This window comes from Phoca vitulina, unplaced genomic scaffold (genome assembly GCF_004348235.1).
Source record: "Phoca vitulina isolate PV1807 unplaced genomic scaffold, GSC_HSeal_1.0 scaffold1, whole genome shotgun sequence".
NCBI lineage: Eukaryota > Metazoa > Chordata > Mammalia > Carnivora > Phocidae > Phoca > Phoca vitulina.
The window spans coordinates 76,359,435-76,376,808 of record NW_022589704.1 but is presented as its reverse complement, the minus strand read 5'-3'; the positions used below and the strand labels follow the sequence as shown (position 1 = coordinate 76,376,808).

General features: G+C 33.9%; 1 protein-coding gene across 5 annotated transcripts in view; it reads right to left on the bottom strand.

Moving 5' to 3' along the window:
* Window positions 1-1,686: 1,686 nt before the first annotated feature.
* Window positions 1,687-17,374, bottom strand: part of PRPF40A (pre-mRNA processing factor 40 homolog A) — a 54,089-nt gene continuing 38,401 nt past the window's right edge. For 2 of the 5 annotated variants that reach the window (XM_032410338.1, XM_032410374.1), the window contains 16 exons: window positions 16,062-16,170; window positions 15,535-15,599; window positions 15,037-15,201; window positions 13,814-13,922; window positions 12,833-12,983; window positions 11,719-11,852; window positions 9,358-9,472; window positions 9,095-9,198; window positions 8,867-8,983; window positions 8,405-8,542; window positions 7,972-8,067; window positions 5,823-5,909; window positions 5,642-5,738; window positions 5,320-5,381; window positions 4,068-4,199; window positions 1,687-2,725 (listed from right to left, as the gene is read on the bottom strand). In XM_032410338.1, coding sequence (XP_032266229.1) covers window positions 2,633-2,725; window positions 4,068-4,199; window positions 5,320-5,381; window positions 5,642-5,738; window positions 5,823-5,909; window positions 7,972-8,067; window positions 8,405-8,542; window positions 8,867-8,983; window positions 9,095-9,198; window positions 9,358-9,472; window positions 11,719-11,852; window positions 12,833-12,983; window positions 13,814-13,922; window positions 15,037-15,201; window positions 15,535-15,599; window positions 16,062-16,170 — 1,774 coding nt within the window. In that variant the 3' untranslated portion in view covers window positions 1,687-2,632. The remainder of the gene's footprint in view (window positions 2,726-4,067; window positions 4,200-5,319; window positions 5,382-5,641; window positions 5,739-5,822; window positions 5,910-7,971; window positions 8,068-8,404; window positions 8,543-8,866; window positions 8,984-9,094; window positions 9,199-9,357; window positions 9,473-11,718; window positions 11,853-12,832; window positions 12,984-13,813; window positions 13,923-15,036; window positions 15,202-15,534; window positions 15,600-16,061; window positions 16,171-17,374) is intronic. The other 3 variants (XM_032410348.1, XM_032410364.1, XM_032410354.1) reach the window with 2 other exon arrangements.

Sequence of the window (17,374 nt, the reverse complement as noted above, 5' to 3'; positions counted from 1 at the left end):
AAAAGCATTAAGTTATTTAAATAAACTTGGGAAAGTGCAAAGAATTCATCATACTTGACTAACTCTTCATACAAATTCAATTTTCCCATACAGGAATTAGTGGACTGGGAGAAAATAAAAGCATCAAATATTGGAGATTCTGATTTTAACTATTATAATAAATCTATTAGTAAATTTAATCCAATAATTAATATTAATGATACAGAGGGAAGAAAAACCCTCAACATTTACCAAAGAGTCTGATGCTTAACTGAAACGTGTAACTTCCCCTTATCTGAAAATAAACACTTTCCTGTTTGAACACATTTGTTCAAACTCTGAACATTTCTGTTTAACTCTAACAGAACCAATATTCTAAGACATTTCAGCTTTTACCAGACTGAAAATTTAGAAACCTAATAGGTTAAAAATATTCACATAGAACTCCTGTAACAGTCTTCCCATCACCTGTGCCCTCAGACTGTACAGTACCTTTTGGTAACTAAATCCCACTTGATGGGATCATTAAAGGTAGACAAGGATTATAGTCACTTCAATTACATCTTTTATAATAACGCTGTTATATTTTGAGTTGCCATTTATTCAGTAATTGTTTTAAGGTCAAATAATTTTCACGGATGAACTATAGAGAAACTTGAATTTGTATTGTAGGAATTTGAGGTGTTAAGACAGTATCTCTAAGAAATACAGAAATCTATTTTGAGGACATGCTAAAACATATCAATAACTTTTTATTTAAATAGAAAAATTAAAACTTTAAAGTTGCACTTAAAAAAAAATCATCATTCATGGAATTAAAACAAAATTTTACAGATTCTAAAATCTCTTATGAAACACCACACTATTTCTGCCAATATCGTAAGCATTTTGAAGATTTTGCCACTGACTTCCATGTCAAGTGTTTGACATGATTAGCAATATTAACCTATCATTACGAGACCTCTGAAAATTAAATCTAGGCAACTCCCTATTGCCAAAGTTTATATTTTTTGGTTCTAATATACAATAAGAGACTAACCTCCAGCAAGCAACTTGATTACTTCACATCTTCTAAGAGTGATTCTCATTTTCCACAGTCATGTCAGTTTTCACAGCAGAAAAATGACTTGGCAGAGAAAAGTTTAGAAATAACTCCCCGCCCCCTCCCCCCTTTTTTGAGGCTTTCAACAGTGGATGCTAGATTTAATTGAAACAGTAGCAAGGGATGGGGAAAGAATAGTCCTGGTCATTTGAACTTCTCAAATTCATTAGAATGGTGAAGGAAAAATAAAATGAAAGTTTTGTTCTTCCAAATCCCAACTTGAAATAGGATCGCTCGAAGTGTCCAAAATAAAAAAATACCTAATGCCAAAGACTATGTGCTAAAATTTACTTATTAAAAAAATCTCCTGCACTGAAGGAAAATAGTATAAATTACATTACCAACCTTCAAAAGTTAGCATGTAAAGAGTATTCTAGCTTCAAACCATTGCCTCTCTAAAGTTTTCTATAGGAAATTTGTAGCTCAAAAATAAATTACAGGGGCCTCAAATGTACTGATTTATAATATTCTTAAATATTAAAAAGGAAAGGAACCTAGCTATGTGGATAGATGAAGCAAAATTTCAAGGATTTAGTATCTTTAAATGATCATACAATTTTTTTTAGAGCTGAGTAGTTTAAGTAGAAATAAATACTAGTACACACTAGAAGAGAAGGTTTAATAATTGATAAAAATGTACAAAAATATTCAAATCAGAAATGCTTTAGAATGTGTACCACGAAGTCAATACTTTCAGTGAGTAGGGAAGGTAAAAGACTTCCTCAATGAAAAAAAGTAAGAGAAAAGATCGGATTAAAAAAAAAAAAACAACTGTTAAAGAAAATGTTTAAGTCAACATTGATTTTTGTTTCAGACAAGGATATTGCAGCTATCACTTAAAGTTTGGTGGCACATTCTTAGTAGGTCCTTAAGGCAATATATTTAAACTAATTTACAATTTGATTTGATGTTAACTTTTAAAACATCACCTCAAAATAATGCCCTCACAACAGCCTTTTTTTAAAATGTATTCAGGTGTTTCATAAAAAATAATGGTGGCTTTATTATAGTAGTGCTCATTAGCACCACTATAGTTAAGGGTCTACCAGGTTTCCGTTAAGAACATCTATTTCTGAGTTCACCATAAAAGATCATATCAGCTTTAACCAGTTGGGTAGTGCACAAAAAAGCAGTTTTGTCAGTTGCTGGTGCTTTTTTTGTACTACTAAATATCAAAAAAATTTTCATTATATCTTCAAAATCCAACTTCTATAAAGTAAATCAAATCGCCTCATGACTTAGACTTCAGAACAAAGTAGAGACATCTGCAGTTATCAGTAAATTGCCACCTTTAATCCATCCTGCAGTGCCCTATGAAAGGGTCACAGAAAGACAGTTATGACCGTATGAAAATATGATTCTTGATACAGAATCAAAAGTTATTTTCAATTTCCTTTGCTTTTTATAAAGTCCACAATAACAATACTTAAATGCACTTTTTTTTTCCTGTGATATAATTAAAACCCAGTGTTATTTCAATTGAACTTTAAAATAGAGTCCCTGGTCTGAATTAGACTTTAAATCATACTGTAAACATATATTTGGTATAATTTATTGATCATCATCCAGTTGCTCCAAAAGGGTCCTTCTGCGCTTTTCCAATTCCCCTTCACTCAGTTCACTGCCAGAAGTATCCCAATTCCCCTGAAAAGACATTGAATACATTTACATTTAATGTCAGTACTCAAAAGGTTAAGTAGTATTGAACCTTTGAAAAAAAGGAACCAAAATATATGGACTGTCTTCCACAGAAACAAGCCCATCACAGGGTTTAGGACTGACCTCTTTCCCAAAAGCCTATTAATGAGTTGCTAACTACTCCCTGGTTTTACTAGGGGAGACAGTGAACTCAGAACAAGACTTTTATATGGTACTACTTTCAGTTTGCATTAATATGTAAATCAGGCAGAATGGTACACAATGGTTTCTTTCCCTTCCTCTTCCACCACTGAACATGAAACATTTTGTTTCCATTTAATGGAAGTTGGGTGTTCATTACCTAAGGCACTATATTCCTTGCTAATTTTGTAGATTCTAGGTTGCCTTCTAAGTGTTTTATATTACAGAAAAGTATTATGCTTTAAGCATACTATCCTTAGATAAACATTTAAAATTTATGAGGACAATACTTAGACTGAAAAACAATTCAAAAAATAAAAATATTGTTACTACTGGTGAAAAACAACCTTTAAAAAGTAGATCACCTATTCTTCCCTTCAGAGATTTCATTTAACTGACTACAAAGAAGAAACTGTTAAGCTGCTATTAAGTATTCAGGAAATCATTCTTCACCAAGGATGTGCATCAAACTCACCAGGGCAGCTTTTAAAAAAAACCTCCATATCAACTGAATCAGAATATCCAGAGGGAGAACCAGGGCTTATCTAAACAGTTTAAACTCTCCATGGGTCCATTTAGGGGCATTACTCCTGCTAAGTCCACAGTATTTGTAGAATGGCAAGGCTAAGAAGGCTTGTGTTACTTTGCTGTCATTTACACACATACACACACAGATGGGAAACTAAAGACTAATGTAATTTGATATTAAAATGTTAACTTTGTAGTCCCCCTCCTATCCCTTTGCCTTCACCTCTTCCCTCAGAATGATTACTCCTAAAAGTTACTGGAATGCTACCTTTTGAAACTGGATTTAGTACTGACGGCTGTGCATATCTGGAGAACCCCTGATCTGTGTCTTATATTCCTCAAAAAATTAGGTAGAAAATGTCCAGTGGTACTTTTTACAACTTACAAAGTAGAAGACCATATCCTTTTTCTTAGTGGATTAAAACAACAGTCATGGAAGACTTATTTTTGAGGAATATACAACTTAGAACACTATTTTGTGTGAGAGGCAGTTAACTGAATTTTCATTGTTTTCTTCAAATGGTAGCCAACTTGCAAAAAGTCTATTCAATGTCATACAAACCACAATATCCATTTTTTATTTTGAAAACACAGGTATGAAATAATTCTGAACACTTACAGAATCCTTTCCAGTCTTTTTCTTAGGTGATTTGTGTTTTGATTCTGATCTTTGTCTAGTTCTGTCTTTTTCACTTTCTCGGTCTTTTTCTTTTTTATCCTTCTCTCGCTCAGCATCTGACTCTGGAGAGTCCTGTGTAAATTAAAAATAACATCAGCATTTTGATGAAGATACCACTATGTTTTTTCGTATCTCCATATAGGTAATATTTAAGAACATCCATGTATTATTATAGGGCATGTGTTCCTAGTATGGTGAAATTGAATTATTAACCTCAAGGATTCTGTAACATTTCCAAGATTCACTGGAGGGAGTTGGTCTTTCCTTTGGGAAGGATGACATTCTGATACATTAACATCACAAAAGAGCTTCACTAAATTAGGGAAGAAAGCACACAAGATGTGGATTATATCTATTATGTAAATGTAGACAAACATTACATTTTCTGCCAACCCAATATTGTTGGTTTGTTCAGATATATATAGAGAATGCTGTGATTAGCTTAATCACCTAATAGGTTGACCGTTATATAATAAATTCTTTCCTCAAAACTGCAACTAAAAGCAGGATTATTATTTTTTAAGAGATTTTATTTATTTAGCACATGTGAACAGGAGAGGGATAAAGAGAATCTTCAGCAGACTATGCGCTGAGCGCAGAACCCAATTTCACGACCCTGAGATCATGACCTGAGCAGAAATCAAGTATGGAATGGATGCTCAACCAACTGAGCCACCTTGGTGCACTGAAAAGCAGGATTTAAAGTGCAATGTCACTGCCTAAATAAATGGTCCTTTATTAGACATGTATAAATTCGAGTGAGTAGCATGAAGAAAAAAAAAAACTCATTCAACAAGTAGTAAATACCCAGTCACTTCTGTTTTGAAAAAGCTCCTTAGGGTATCTTGATGCCTATGTAAAATGAAGAAGTAAGAGTAGAGAAGTAGGTGAATGTTTAAACTTGTGATTCTCACCACAGCGGCAACACACACACACTTGGGTCTTTCTCTAAGATTACTTTAAAAAGCCAGAGTGGGAATCTTAACACTGATGTGTGCTTGCTTTCAAAGCTCACTATAGAAGATTTTAATGGACGATTACAGTGAAGACAAACTATGTAATTCCCGAGTTTAGGTGTCCACCTGAACTGTGCTAGACTGCATAGGACTAGACAGAAAAGAGTTCTATCACCACTGAACAAGTTAAGGGCTAAAACCTAGCTGCAGTACCACATATTTAAAAGCTTGCTTACAGATTTATGTCTCCTCTTCTTGCTTTTCTTCTTATGTTTTTTTGACTTCTTATAACTTCTCTCTAAGCAGCATGAAAAGAAAAAAAAAGTCTGAATTTGAGGACATCCAAGTGCCAATGATTTTTTTCTTTAAAGTTTTATTTTGGAGAGAGAGAGAGCATGGGGAGGGGGTGTAGAGGGAAAGGGAGAAGGAGAGAGTCTTAAGCAGACTCGTGCTGAGCAGGGGTTCAATCTCAGGCGAGATCAGGACCAAGAGCTGGACCCTTAAGCGATGGTGCCCCACAGTTCCAATGATTCTATTCAAGTTAAAAGAAATGCTTACCAGACTCAGCACTAGAAGAATGTTCTGAGGCAGACCGAGACTCTGATCGCTGTCTTTTTTTCTTTGAATGGCTGTCGTCATCATCTGAATCTGATCCCTATATATAATACATATAATTTCATTCATAATGATGTTAACAAATATTTCAACACATTTAGGGTACCATAATAAACTTCCTTACCGATCTAGAGCGGGAACGTTTCCTGTGATGTTTTTTAGATTTTTTAGAATGTTTCTTGTTCTTTGAATGATGATGTTGACATTCATGCTACAGGCGCAAAAGGAAAAGAATTTCAAAAGTTTACATTTACTTTAGAAGCAGATCATAAAGAATTTTTAGACGCTATACAAGTTATAAAAGTCTTACTCTCGTTTTGCACATTTAGGATGTACTTCCTTGAAACTGCAAAGAATTAGCAGTTAAAATGTTCTGTTCCTTTCTAACCATCCCATACCCACTCATTTCGATATCTAAAAACAACAAAGTATTAAGAAAGAAAGCACTCTTTATAGGAATGAGAATGGTATGCTTTAGTAGGGACAACTGATCAACTCCAGAGAAGTATAATCTGTAGAACAGTCACGCTACTTTCAAAACCAATGAAATAAAATTACATTCAGACATGGTTTTTCTGATCAATCTGGCTTTGGTCAGCGACCTAGGCTTGGCACCATGAAAAAGAACTACCTCAGAGCCATCCTTGAACTAAGATAAACAAGGCTGGTCTCAGAATAAAGCAAAATCTAATCCTTTTTTTCTCCACCCAAGGAGCATTCTCTTCCTAGTCAAACGTTAAGTCCTCCAAAGACAGTCTAACACCACATGAAATCAGAAAAGGAAATGTTGTCTCTGTGGATTTTAATTCATTTATTAATGCTGCAGTAAAAGCTCCTTGCCCCCAAACTTATCTATGGCTTTGAAAATAATTCTGCTTCAGTTTACAAGTAAATGGAAACAAAACATCTGACTCAGAAAGGAAGCTCCTTTTACTCTATGTCACTGACTGCTAAATTCTTTGTCCTTTTCTAACTCAAAGACTCAGATTACTAGGGTCCCAAAACTTATTCCAATGTAATTGGCCCTTCCCTATGCTACAATCCTTCAGCTCCATTTATGACCTCACCACTACTCCCAGCACAGGTCACCAGAAAATCTTGATGATTACGAATTGGGGGACAATGTTAAGATACTAGCTAGAGCTTCTCAAAATTAAATGTACATTCTATTCCAGTGCTTGAGAATCTTGTTGAAATGATGATTCTGATGCAGGATTTCTGCCAATGGCGCCTAAGATTCTGAATTATTAACAAGCTCCCAGGTAATGTAGATGCTGCTGCTCTCAAACACACTTTGAAAACACTTAGAGGCCAACAGGACTAGATCTAGAGGCAGCTAGGAGATAATAAAGGTGATTGTGGATATATGTTAACAGAGCAAACTGTTGTCGACACTGAAATTCATTAAGAACAAGAAATTCAAGGAAATAGTGAACAATTAAGTGACCTGCAGTGCCCTATGACCACACCACGCCAACACTCTAATGTTAAATATATGCCAGCTTGCAGTGTGTTGTAAAGTATCACTATGTCCAGAACTGGTAGGGTAGCATTACTTGTTAAAAGCATTGACCCTGGAGTCAAACAGCCTGGGCTAGAATCCTTTCTCTGCAAATTACTTCTCTTTACCTCAGTTTGCTCATCTGCAACTTCACAGGGTTGTTGTGAGGATTAAGTTCATATATGTAGTGTTTGTAAAACTGTTAGAACAATGCCTGGCCCCACATAGGCACCAAATGTTTTTATTCAGTAATTACTATAGTAGTCTATTTAGCATATTTACTACATACAAGTACCTTAAATCTTCATCAAAATACTCTTATTCAGCTAATGGAGTAACTTGCAATTTTATCATTAGTTATTTTAACAAAAACTTACAACTTATTCCATTATTTTCCAGACCTCCCTGAGCACTGAACACATCTGACAGTGCAATATTTGAAATGTGTGCTTTAAAAGCTGTTTATGTTTTCTTTAGGTTTACCAGTCATTACAGAAGGCTGCTGAACTCAATTTTTAAAACACTGTAAAAACATGAAAGAAATATGAACTGTCCCTACGAACACATCTTTATATTCACATGCAAGCTTAGTTTCTTTTACTTAAAAGCAGTTTCTATAGAAAAATCATTTCCTTAACCATCTCAGGTAATGACATTTGTAGAGAAGCAGCATAATTTAAAAAACACACTTTGATCAATCTAAATTCAATTTTTGTTTATATTTTTATTTATTTTGAAATAGTGGAGTTAATTATGAGAATACTAAAATTACCTCAAGCACATGCATAAAATCTTTAAATATTCGTTTTCTTTCAGACTCTAGAGTTATGTCCTCAAATGCTGGCTCTTTTACAAATCTCTCCCGGATCTGAAAAATTCAGATAAGAATACATGAACACCAAGAAAAGTATACCAGTATGACAAAAAAGAATCACAACAGCAAGTAGTAACTATGACAACCCCATCCCCTCAAAGTCTATTAAATTTCTCTTCCTCTGAAGTCCAAACCATTTTCAATAAATATTCCTAAATGCAGGGTCAGACTTGAGTTTATACTTTTAAATATTCTCCGTATATTTAATTTATACTCTACCAGTAACTTCAGCTTCTTTTTGTGGCTATAAAATGGGAAGGGAATTAAAGATATTTTTATCTTCAATTGTAAAGGAAACAGATCATTAGAAAGAATTTACAATTATACATACATCTTCCCAGACAGCATCCAATTCTATTGGAGGAGTAGCCTGTTTCAACATACTCTTAAATGCAGATTCTTTTCGTTTCATTTTCCGAGCCTCCTCTTTTTCTCGTTCGCGTTCACGAGCTTCTGCCTTTTCTAATAACTTTTAGAAAATCATATTTAATCAGTTATAATAGTACAATTGAAGTAATTCATCCTTAATTTAAGCATTCTCCCACCATTTCTAAGTTATGGGCCAAATTACAACACCAGTTAATTTGAGCAAAGGAAACTTCATCATTAGCTGATTATCTAAATACATTATTTTCTTTTACTTTACTACTCAGTAAAATCCTAGTCATATGCCCTTATTTCAGTAGCCTACAGCTTAAGTACTTTTAGCTGAATATATTAAGAACTGTACTAAAGTAGTTTAGCACAAACTTTGTAAAGCTAGTTGTTTTTCATAGTAAAGATGATAACTTACACTGTTGAAAGCCAACTTAATATTTCCAGCATCTAATGTGGTTGACCTTTTAGTTGAACTGATTATGGCCACAAAGTCTTCGAAAGTCGTATTTACTTCAACTACAAATCCTTTATCCTAAGAAAGAGAAATCTTGTTAACACTAATAATACATAAAGAAACACAATATCAACTTATAAAATTAAAATATACTACAGATTAACAGTAAATAGTAAGTGTAGTGTTTACCTTTAGAATGTCTTTTATTATTTTCTTCTCATCATGATAACGTGCTTTAAGATCCTCAACATAAAACTTGAAAAGGTCAAGTGCAGTTGATCCTAATGAAAAAACTAAAGAAGTCAAAAGCTAGCTCTAACCAAAGAGCTGCAATTACTTTTTTGTTTATAAAACAAAATAAAGCACCCCTCCATTCCCCAACATAACCACCTTCCTCTCTGGCCCATCCCAACTACTATCATGACTATAAACTGGGAAGAAAAGAATCTCACCCGGTTGACCAAGCATATTAGTAAATCTAATGTCGGAACTAATTGTTGGATATAATTCCATCCAAGATGACATAGAATGCAGTTGTCCATGTTCGTGCAGTTCATCTAAAAATATCTGGGGAGGAAAACCCAACAATAAAAAAAACCCATTATACTGAAAAGTCATCTTTAAGGACATTAGATATATTAATGTAACATGAAAACACATTAAAAACAGCAATATTTGAAACTCTTGTACCAATGTACCCAAATATGTTTAAGGTACAAAGAATACTTGCTCTTTGATGAAAATAAAATCTTCTTTTAGGCAAAAACCTCTTCTGCACTTCAGAGAAAAGGATCTTTGAAAAACTACGTTATTTTCCAGGCTTCAGTTTACTGTTCCTTAAGATGGAACATCATTTCACTTTTAAAAAACATATATAAAAGTACAAGTTAACTAGAAACATTAGGTGTTATCTCTAATAATGAGGCTAAAAATGTGTTTACATGTTGCCTGTAAAATACACTTTTTGTTTTTAGACACAGTGCCCAATGTGTTCTGGCTGGGTTTTTTGTTTTTTGTTTCTTTTTTAATGAATAAATGTGGGGCCTCTAAGAGGATGTATTTTACTGAAGTGATATATAGTTTGAAGTACCAAGACTCAACCTCATTATCTGATTTAAAAATCTATTTCCTGGGGCATGTGGGTGGCTCAGTCGTTAAAGCATCTGCCTTCAGCTCAGGTCATGATCCCAGGGTCCTGGGATCGAGCCCCGCATCGGGCTCCCTGCTCCGCGGGAAGCCTGCTTCTCCCTCTCCCACTCCCCCTGCTTATGTTCCCTCTCTCGCTGTGTCTGTCAAATAAATAAATAAAATCTTTAAAAAAAAAAAAAATCTATTTCCTGGGGTGCCTGTGTGGCTCGGTCAGTTAAGCATCTGCCCTTGGCTCAGGTCATATTTCAAGGTCCCGGAATTGAGCAGCACGTCAGACTCCCTGCTCAGCGGAGAGTCTGCTTCTTTCTCCCTCTGCCCTTCCCCCCAACTCTTGCTCTCTAATAATTAAGTAAATTAAGAGTAAGAAATGTTAAGGTTTCATGGAATGAGGACTAAAGGAATGCTACTGTCTATGGCATTTAAGATTGTTTAGTGACTTTTGGCATGATAGTAAGAGTTTATTTAAAAGCCCTCTAGGTGGGATGCCTGGCTGGCTCAGTTGGTAGAACATGTGACTCTTAATCTTGGGGTTGTACAGAGTTCAAGCCCCACACTGGGCAGAAAGATTACTTAAAAAAAAAAAAAGTCCTCTAGATGATTTAGATGCACACTAAGTTTTGAGTACTATTGCCTTAGGGAATAGCAATGTGCCCTATCCTACGCCAAATAATTATTACCATTAAAGGAGAAATAAACTTAAGTCACTGTAATTTACCATTTATCTTAATACAGTGTTTAATGGAGGAGATCCTAGGTGGCTCAGTTGGTTAAGTATCTGCCTTCGGCTCAGGCTGTGAACTCAGGTCCTGGGATGGAGTCCCCTGTGGGGCTCCCTGCTCAGCAGATAGCCTGCTTCTTCCTCTCCCTCTGCCACTCTCCCCCCACCCACTCATGCTTTCTCTGTCTCTTAAGTAAATAAATAAAATCTTAAAAAAAAAAAAAGAAGACTGTACAGATTCAAATTCTGGCACCACTACTTAGTCATTGAATTTGGGTAAGTCACTTCGCCTGAGTCCATTTCCTTATCTTATATAAACGGACATAACAGAAATAGTACCAACTCTTAGAAGGCCGTAATAAAAATTTAAGTGATTATCAATTTAAAATGTATAGCAGTAAACAGTGCTAACTGCTATTAATATAATTACTGAAATGAGCAATCTGGTGAAATATGAAATGCAAAAACTCATTACACTCCATGATATTCTCTATTAATGAGAGGATAAAAATGATATCTGGAGGTGAAAATGAGCCACTGACCTATATAAAGAATATATAATTTCAACTTCTACGTATAGCATTTAAGAACTATGGCCCATCCCCAAACTATATATGCCGTATCATTCCCTACTGTTCTCTAGACACTAAAAATCAACCAATGAGTCATCATACATATTTTTTCAGTCTTCGCTCATGCTATTCCTCTTCCCCAAGTGAAACCTTAATTGATTTACCAGTGCTCACCTTAAATATCAAATCTGCTACAGCCTTTTATGTTCCCCTGGCCTAAAATGGCTGTTCTCCTTGAGTTAAATGTGTATGGATCCTCCACAAAGCCTAAGTTAATGATCTGGGATGAGGAAGTCTCAAAATTGTTTCTATCACTGTTGAAGCTCACTAACCGTAGTATGAAATTAAACTAGAAAAGATATGTTTTTAATTACCTGAAAAGATTCTCTATTTTTACGCTGTCGTCTCCTTTCTCTCAGCAAACTCTTCTGTTTTTCTTCTTCTTCTTCTTTTTCTAAAGCTCGGATGTGTTCTTCAAAGCAAATTAATGCATCTTCTTTATCCATGTCTAGAGATTTTTCCAGTTAAATAAAATTAAAATGTCCGTTATCAGTAAGGAAAGCAGTTTATTTACATTAACTTCCTTATTATAAATTTCAAATTCACCTTTCCAAAATACTTGTAATTAAACTCAAATATGACTTGTAATCACTTAAATAGGAAATGTTTTTAAAAAATTCCAGAACAACCTCATTAAAAGATCGCTTGAATTCGAGGGTGAAATAAAGACCATGCACAAGACACAATTAAGGAAAATATAACTGTTACTGTAAAGTTTGTCAGCAACATTAGAATTACCTGAGGAGCTTTTAACAGGATAGAATTTTAGGCCCTACCCCACACCTACTGAATGAAGCATGGTATTCAGAGGGGTAATCCACAAAGCTATAATTTAAAAAGCAACTAGGTAAGTCAGAAAAAAAACCGGGGTAAGCTTAATGAAGGATAATGCTAATACAATTTTTGGTGTTTGCAAATCTCTAAAGCCATTACCTCAAGAAGACAGTGTGAGTAAAATTGTGGTAATTAATCTAGTTCATACTAAATTACACAAAAATGGCAAAAAACAATTTCAGGTTTGCTCTATAACAAACATATTTTAAGGATTATCTGATAAAGTTAGTATTTTCTTCCTGAATAATGAAACTCAATTAGACTCTATCTGGAAACCAATAAAACACTTTATTAGTAATGGACAAACAATGGGTGCCTGGGTGGCTCAGTTGGATTAAACGTCGGACTCTTGGTTTTGGCTCAGGTCAAGATCTCAGCATTGTGAGACTGAGCCCTGCATCGGGCTGGGTGCGGAGTCTGCTTAAGATCTTTCTTTCCCTTTCCCTCTGCCCCTCCCAACATAAAAAAAAAAAAAAAAAAAAGGAATGAACAAATTGTGTAACATTCAGTTAAGTGATCTCATAATAAAAGTAAGAATTCTTTGCTACTGGACTTCTAAAAAAAAACTTTCTCCCATTTAGTCTTTATTCTTACTCTGTAATTCCTCATCTTCTGCAAAAGTTGGATTATCCATCAGATACTGCTGGGCTTCAGACCAGGTAGTAGAGTATGTTACATTAGCCATATTGTCAAGTATGTTTTTTAAGGCTTCCCAATTTCTCTTCCGTAACTGCTTTGCTTGCTCCTAAATCAGAAGAATGAATACACATTTTGAGGGTCAAAGAAAGTATGGTATTTGAACTGCAATCAGTGAGTTTCTTTACATTCTAAATGCCCAAATTTCACGTTACCCGTTTATTTTAAATATCAGTACTACTTTTCCAGTGATCTTGTCCAACTTCTTAGCCTGGTAACTGCTTACCTTCAATTTTTTTTTTTTTTTTTACTTCTAAGAAGCTGGAATCTAAAAATCGTATCTCCCCAACAACTCCATAAATCCCTCTTCCTATAACTATGCATTATAGACAGAGTCTAAAACTAAGGTTACTGTTGACAAGTCACACAATAGGCAAATGCCAGTCTTCAACCACTTTCAGGTATGTTCAAATTTTTGTTAATACTTACATTTCTATACATCTCAAGACTGAATAATACATAACTTACTGCAAAATAAAATAGATATGAGGTATTTTAAAACACTATTGTGCAAGCACATTTTAGTGGTAACAATTATATATTACTGCCATTCTTGTATAGAAAACTTACACAAATACATTATGAACAAAAATACTGAGTATTTTAAAAACTTAATGAATTAAAAAAAAAGTATCTTTCAAAGTGGGCATAAGACAGCCAATTAATGACAATTCAAGTAAGAGTTGGATAAATCTGTACCTAGTGTGTCCACATCAGTACTTACTATTACAGGAGCTATCCATTTTTAAATCTAACTTCTAATAAAGAGATCTGCTACACCACATAAATTGAATAAACCAAGCAACAAAAATGGACATGTTATAATGAAGAAATATCTTGTTTTATCTATAAATACTAACAACTATGAGTGAATAATACCTTTTCTTTTTTTGAAAGAAAGAATAAAACATCTTCATAGATTTCAAGACGATCACGTTCCGATATTGCATTCCAGACTTCCATCTCTCCAAACATTTGCTCTGCTTTTCTAGTAAAAAAAATTAAATGTTACTCTACATTACTCAATAAAAATTAATTCTAAGCTATTTTAATTTTATGGTAAACCTAAAACCACCCAATGAACACTCTAAGTTCATTAGTATATTATACAGGAAAACTTTTGGATAATTAAGAACAAAATGGCTTAGGCCTCCAGTCCTCCTTAGAGATGGAGTGGATAATTTTTTTTTTTAAGATTTATTTATTTATTTGAGAGAGAGAGAGAGAAAGAAGGAGGAGGAGGGAGAGAGAGGCAGGGAGAGGGAGAGGGAGATGGTGAGGGAGAATCCCAACAGATGCCCAGCTGAGCCAGGAGCCTGATGTGGGAATCCATCTCATGACCCTGAGATCATGACCTAAGCTGAAAACAAGAGATGGACGCTTAACCTACTGAGCCACCCAGGCGCCCCAAGGAGTGGATAATTCTAACTGAGCCATGTTTTGTAGTCAAGACTATATTTCTTAGGGTAGCTATAGACACTAACAAACTGTCCATGGAACTAAATTATAGACTTCAAAAAGTTGCCCAGAAATTTAGATAATACATAAAACAGGACTATTTAAAGAAATGAAGAATCTTTACCCTAATGCTTTTCTAGAAAACTGAGGAAAATAACAAAGTACATATGGAAAATGAACTTAACTTATTGCAAAAATGTTAAATTTCTATTTATATATATAATATATAATTAATGTATACATATATATGTATTTTTTTTTAAAGTAGGCTCCACACGTGGAGCCCAACGTGGGGCCTGAACTCACAACCCTGATAGCAAGACCTGAGCTGAGATCAAGAGTCAGACGCTTAAACAACTAAGCCACTCAGGCACCCCTCAGTTTTTATATTAAATAGAAAGGAGTCAGGCTTTAATTATTACATTCAGTCCACCCCTCTTTTGTTCTAGTCCCTAGTTAATAACTCAGTAAGTCTGTAAGTTAAATTCCACATTTAACTATTGATTTGTACCTTATAAAACTGCCCTACTCATAGTCATTTAGCTTTAATGAGCATATACTTTGGATTGGTTACTACACTTGGCAAAAAGTCTGACACAGAAACAGTGCAGTAAACATATACTATGCATTACTAAAAATCTTACTTGTATCTGGTTGTGGAAGTCATTTTCTCATGATTTTCAAGAAAACGCTGAAATGATTCCTTAGCCTCTTTGTATTTCGATCTTGCTTCTTCTTTTTCTTCTTTCTCTGTCTGGACTTTGTAAGCATTAAAGGCTTGCTTTTTTTCACTCAACTTTGCTAAAGCACTAAATAGAAAAAATACCATATAAGAGTAAATGAAGGCAGGATGATCAAATGTCAATGTTTTGAAAAAAAAAAAATGATTTCATTTGCTAATCAAGAAAATTCCAGTAAGATATTAAAAATTAAGAAACAATTACAGAAAGTAATTTCTACTTTAAAATCTGTACTCAAATTGTATGACAAGCTTTTTGGCTTTTTTTGGTTCGTATCTGACATATAACAACTGTTCTTGGTATCTAAAATAAGAAAAGACAATGAAGGTTAAAAATTGTATTATTTTACACATTTTTAATTTGCTAGGGTTGGAAAAGTAAATAAAAAACTTCAAGTGTTACCTGTATCGTGGATCATTAATGATCATTTTCATAGCTTGTTCCCATGAAGCATTAGATGGTACCCGCTGAAAACCATTTAATGACAAAATTAAAATTTTGCGAATATTGTAAAAGTCTACACCAGGAAATAAAGTATAATACTGCAAACATCAAGCACTTCCCTTTACTCAAGTTTGAAAGAGGTCTAATAATTTCTTATTGAACCAAGGCAAACCTGGGTAATATACATATAGACTAAAAAGAAAACTTAAACTGATATTTAACAGAGCAAGAATACTTTTCTTAAGACCTTTGGTTAAAAGAGAAACTATTTTTATGAATAAAAAACATTATATTAAATACAGAGGTAGAATGTGCTGTGTAGTACACTGTACACAAAATATTCTTCAAAAAAAGGCAAATTTTGTTCATTTTTGCTTACAAAGTTTATGAAATTACTATTTTCAACAAAGGCATCAAGGTACTGACTGCATTAAACAGTAACTCCATTTATTAATTATTGTATGTCATATAAAAATCTTTAGTACCTTTTCTTTCAATAATTCTTTAAACGCTTGCTTTGCCTCTTCCTTTGTATTCCAAGTATAGGTTTTCTTTGCTGGTTGGCTTTCCTCCTCTTCTTTTTTGGGAGTAAAACTAGAGGGAAATTCAAACATTGTATTTATAATTTAAGTATAAACATTTGCCTCACTTGGAAAAACAATGTTTTCATTATTTGTTTGATATTGAGGTTAAATTTTACAATTTTAGAATGAAGTCTCCTATATGAATCCTACACACTTACCTAAACATAAAGACATAAAGGTAATATAATTTTTTCCTGAAACATTCAGTTATTAGGACCTTGCATGACGGCTTCTAAAAGAAACAATTACACTAAAACATTAGTTCCACTAGTCCACAAATGAATACTCTTAAATGGTCTATAAAACTTAGCCAGTGTCTTCATTTCAGTGCCTTAATAAGTAAGGATTTGGGCAAGTGTGCATGAATATAAAAAAAGATGCTGAGGATCTAAATCAGGATGGGAATACTACAACTCATGCACCAAATCTAGCCCATTGCCTGTTTCTGTAAATAGTTTTACTCATGCGTTTATATATTGTTATGGCTTATTGTGTGCTATCATAGAACTACATCATTGTGACAGAATTTATGATCCACAAAACTGAAAGTATTTACTCTGTGATAATTTACAAAAAAAAGTATGCCAAACACTGACCTCACACAAAAAGAATTAACATATCCAAGAATTATCAACTGTACTAGTTTGGGGGTCTTTATGAAAAGGTCATATAATCCCTTCCTATATAAAGGGGAAAAAAATGCAGAAAACCAAAACTAAGTAGAAAACTTAGGGGAAGATACTGGAGCAAATACTAACAACCACAAAAAATATATTCACACCCTCTGAGTCAAGTAACCTTACTTTGGGAAATTTATTTAAAATCATCAGAAATAGTATAAAGGGCCCAGTCAAAAATTAACAGCTATAAATGGTCTATACTACAGTAATTAAAAAGATTATAATGACTCAGGCACTTAAGGAAATACTAGAAAGAAAATAAGCAGGAAATAATTGTTCATTGCTAAAATTACGAGAAACAAATTACTGTAGAAAAAAATAAAGGATAAAAAAGATGTAAAAAAAATACCATCCCCAAAAGCTTAAATGTCTATCAGAACACTGAAATTTATGTATATGTAAATAATAAAATAATATGCCATCATTGAACATGATGGGGTATCTTTAAAATGTAAAAGACATCAGATATAGGTTTAATATACATATATAAAATGCACGTATTTTTAAATGCGCAGAGAAAGGGCAGAAGGAGAG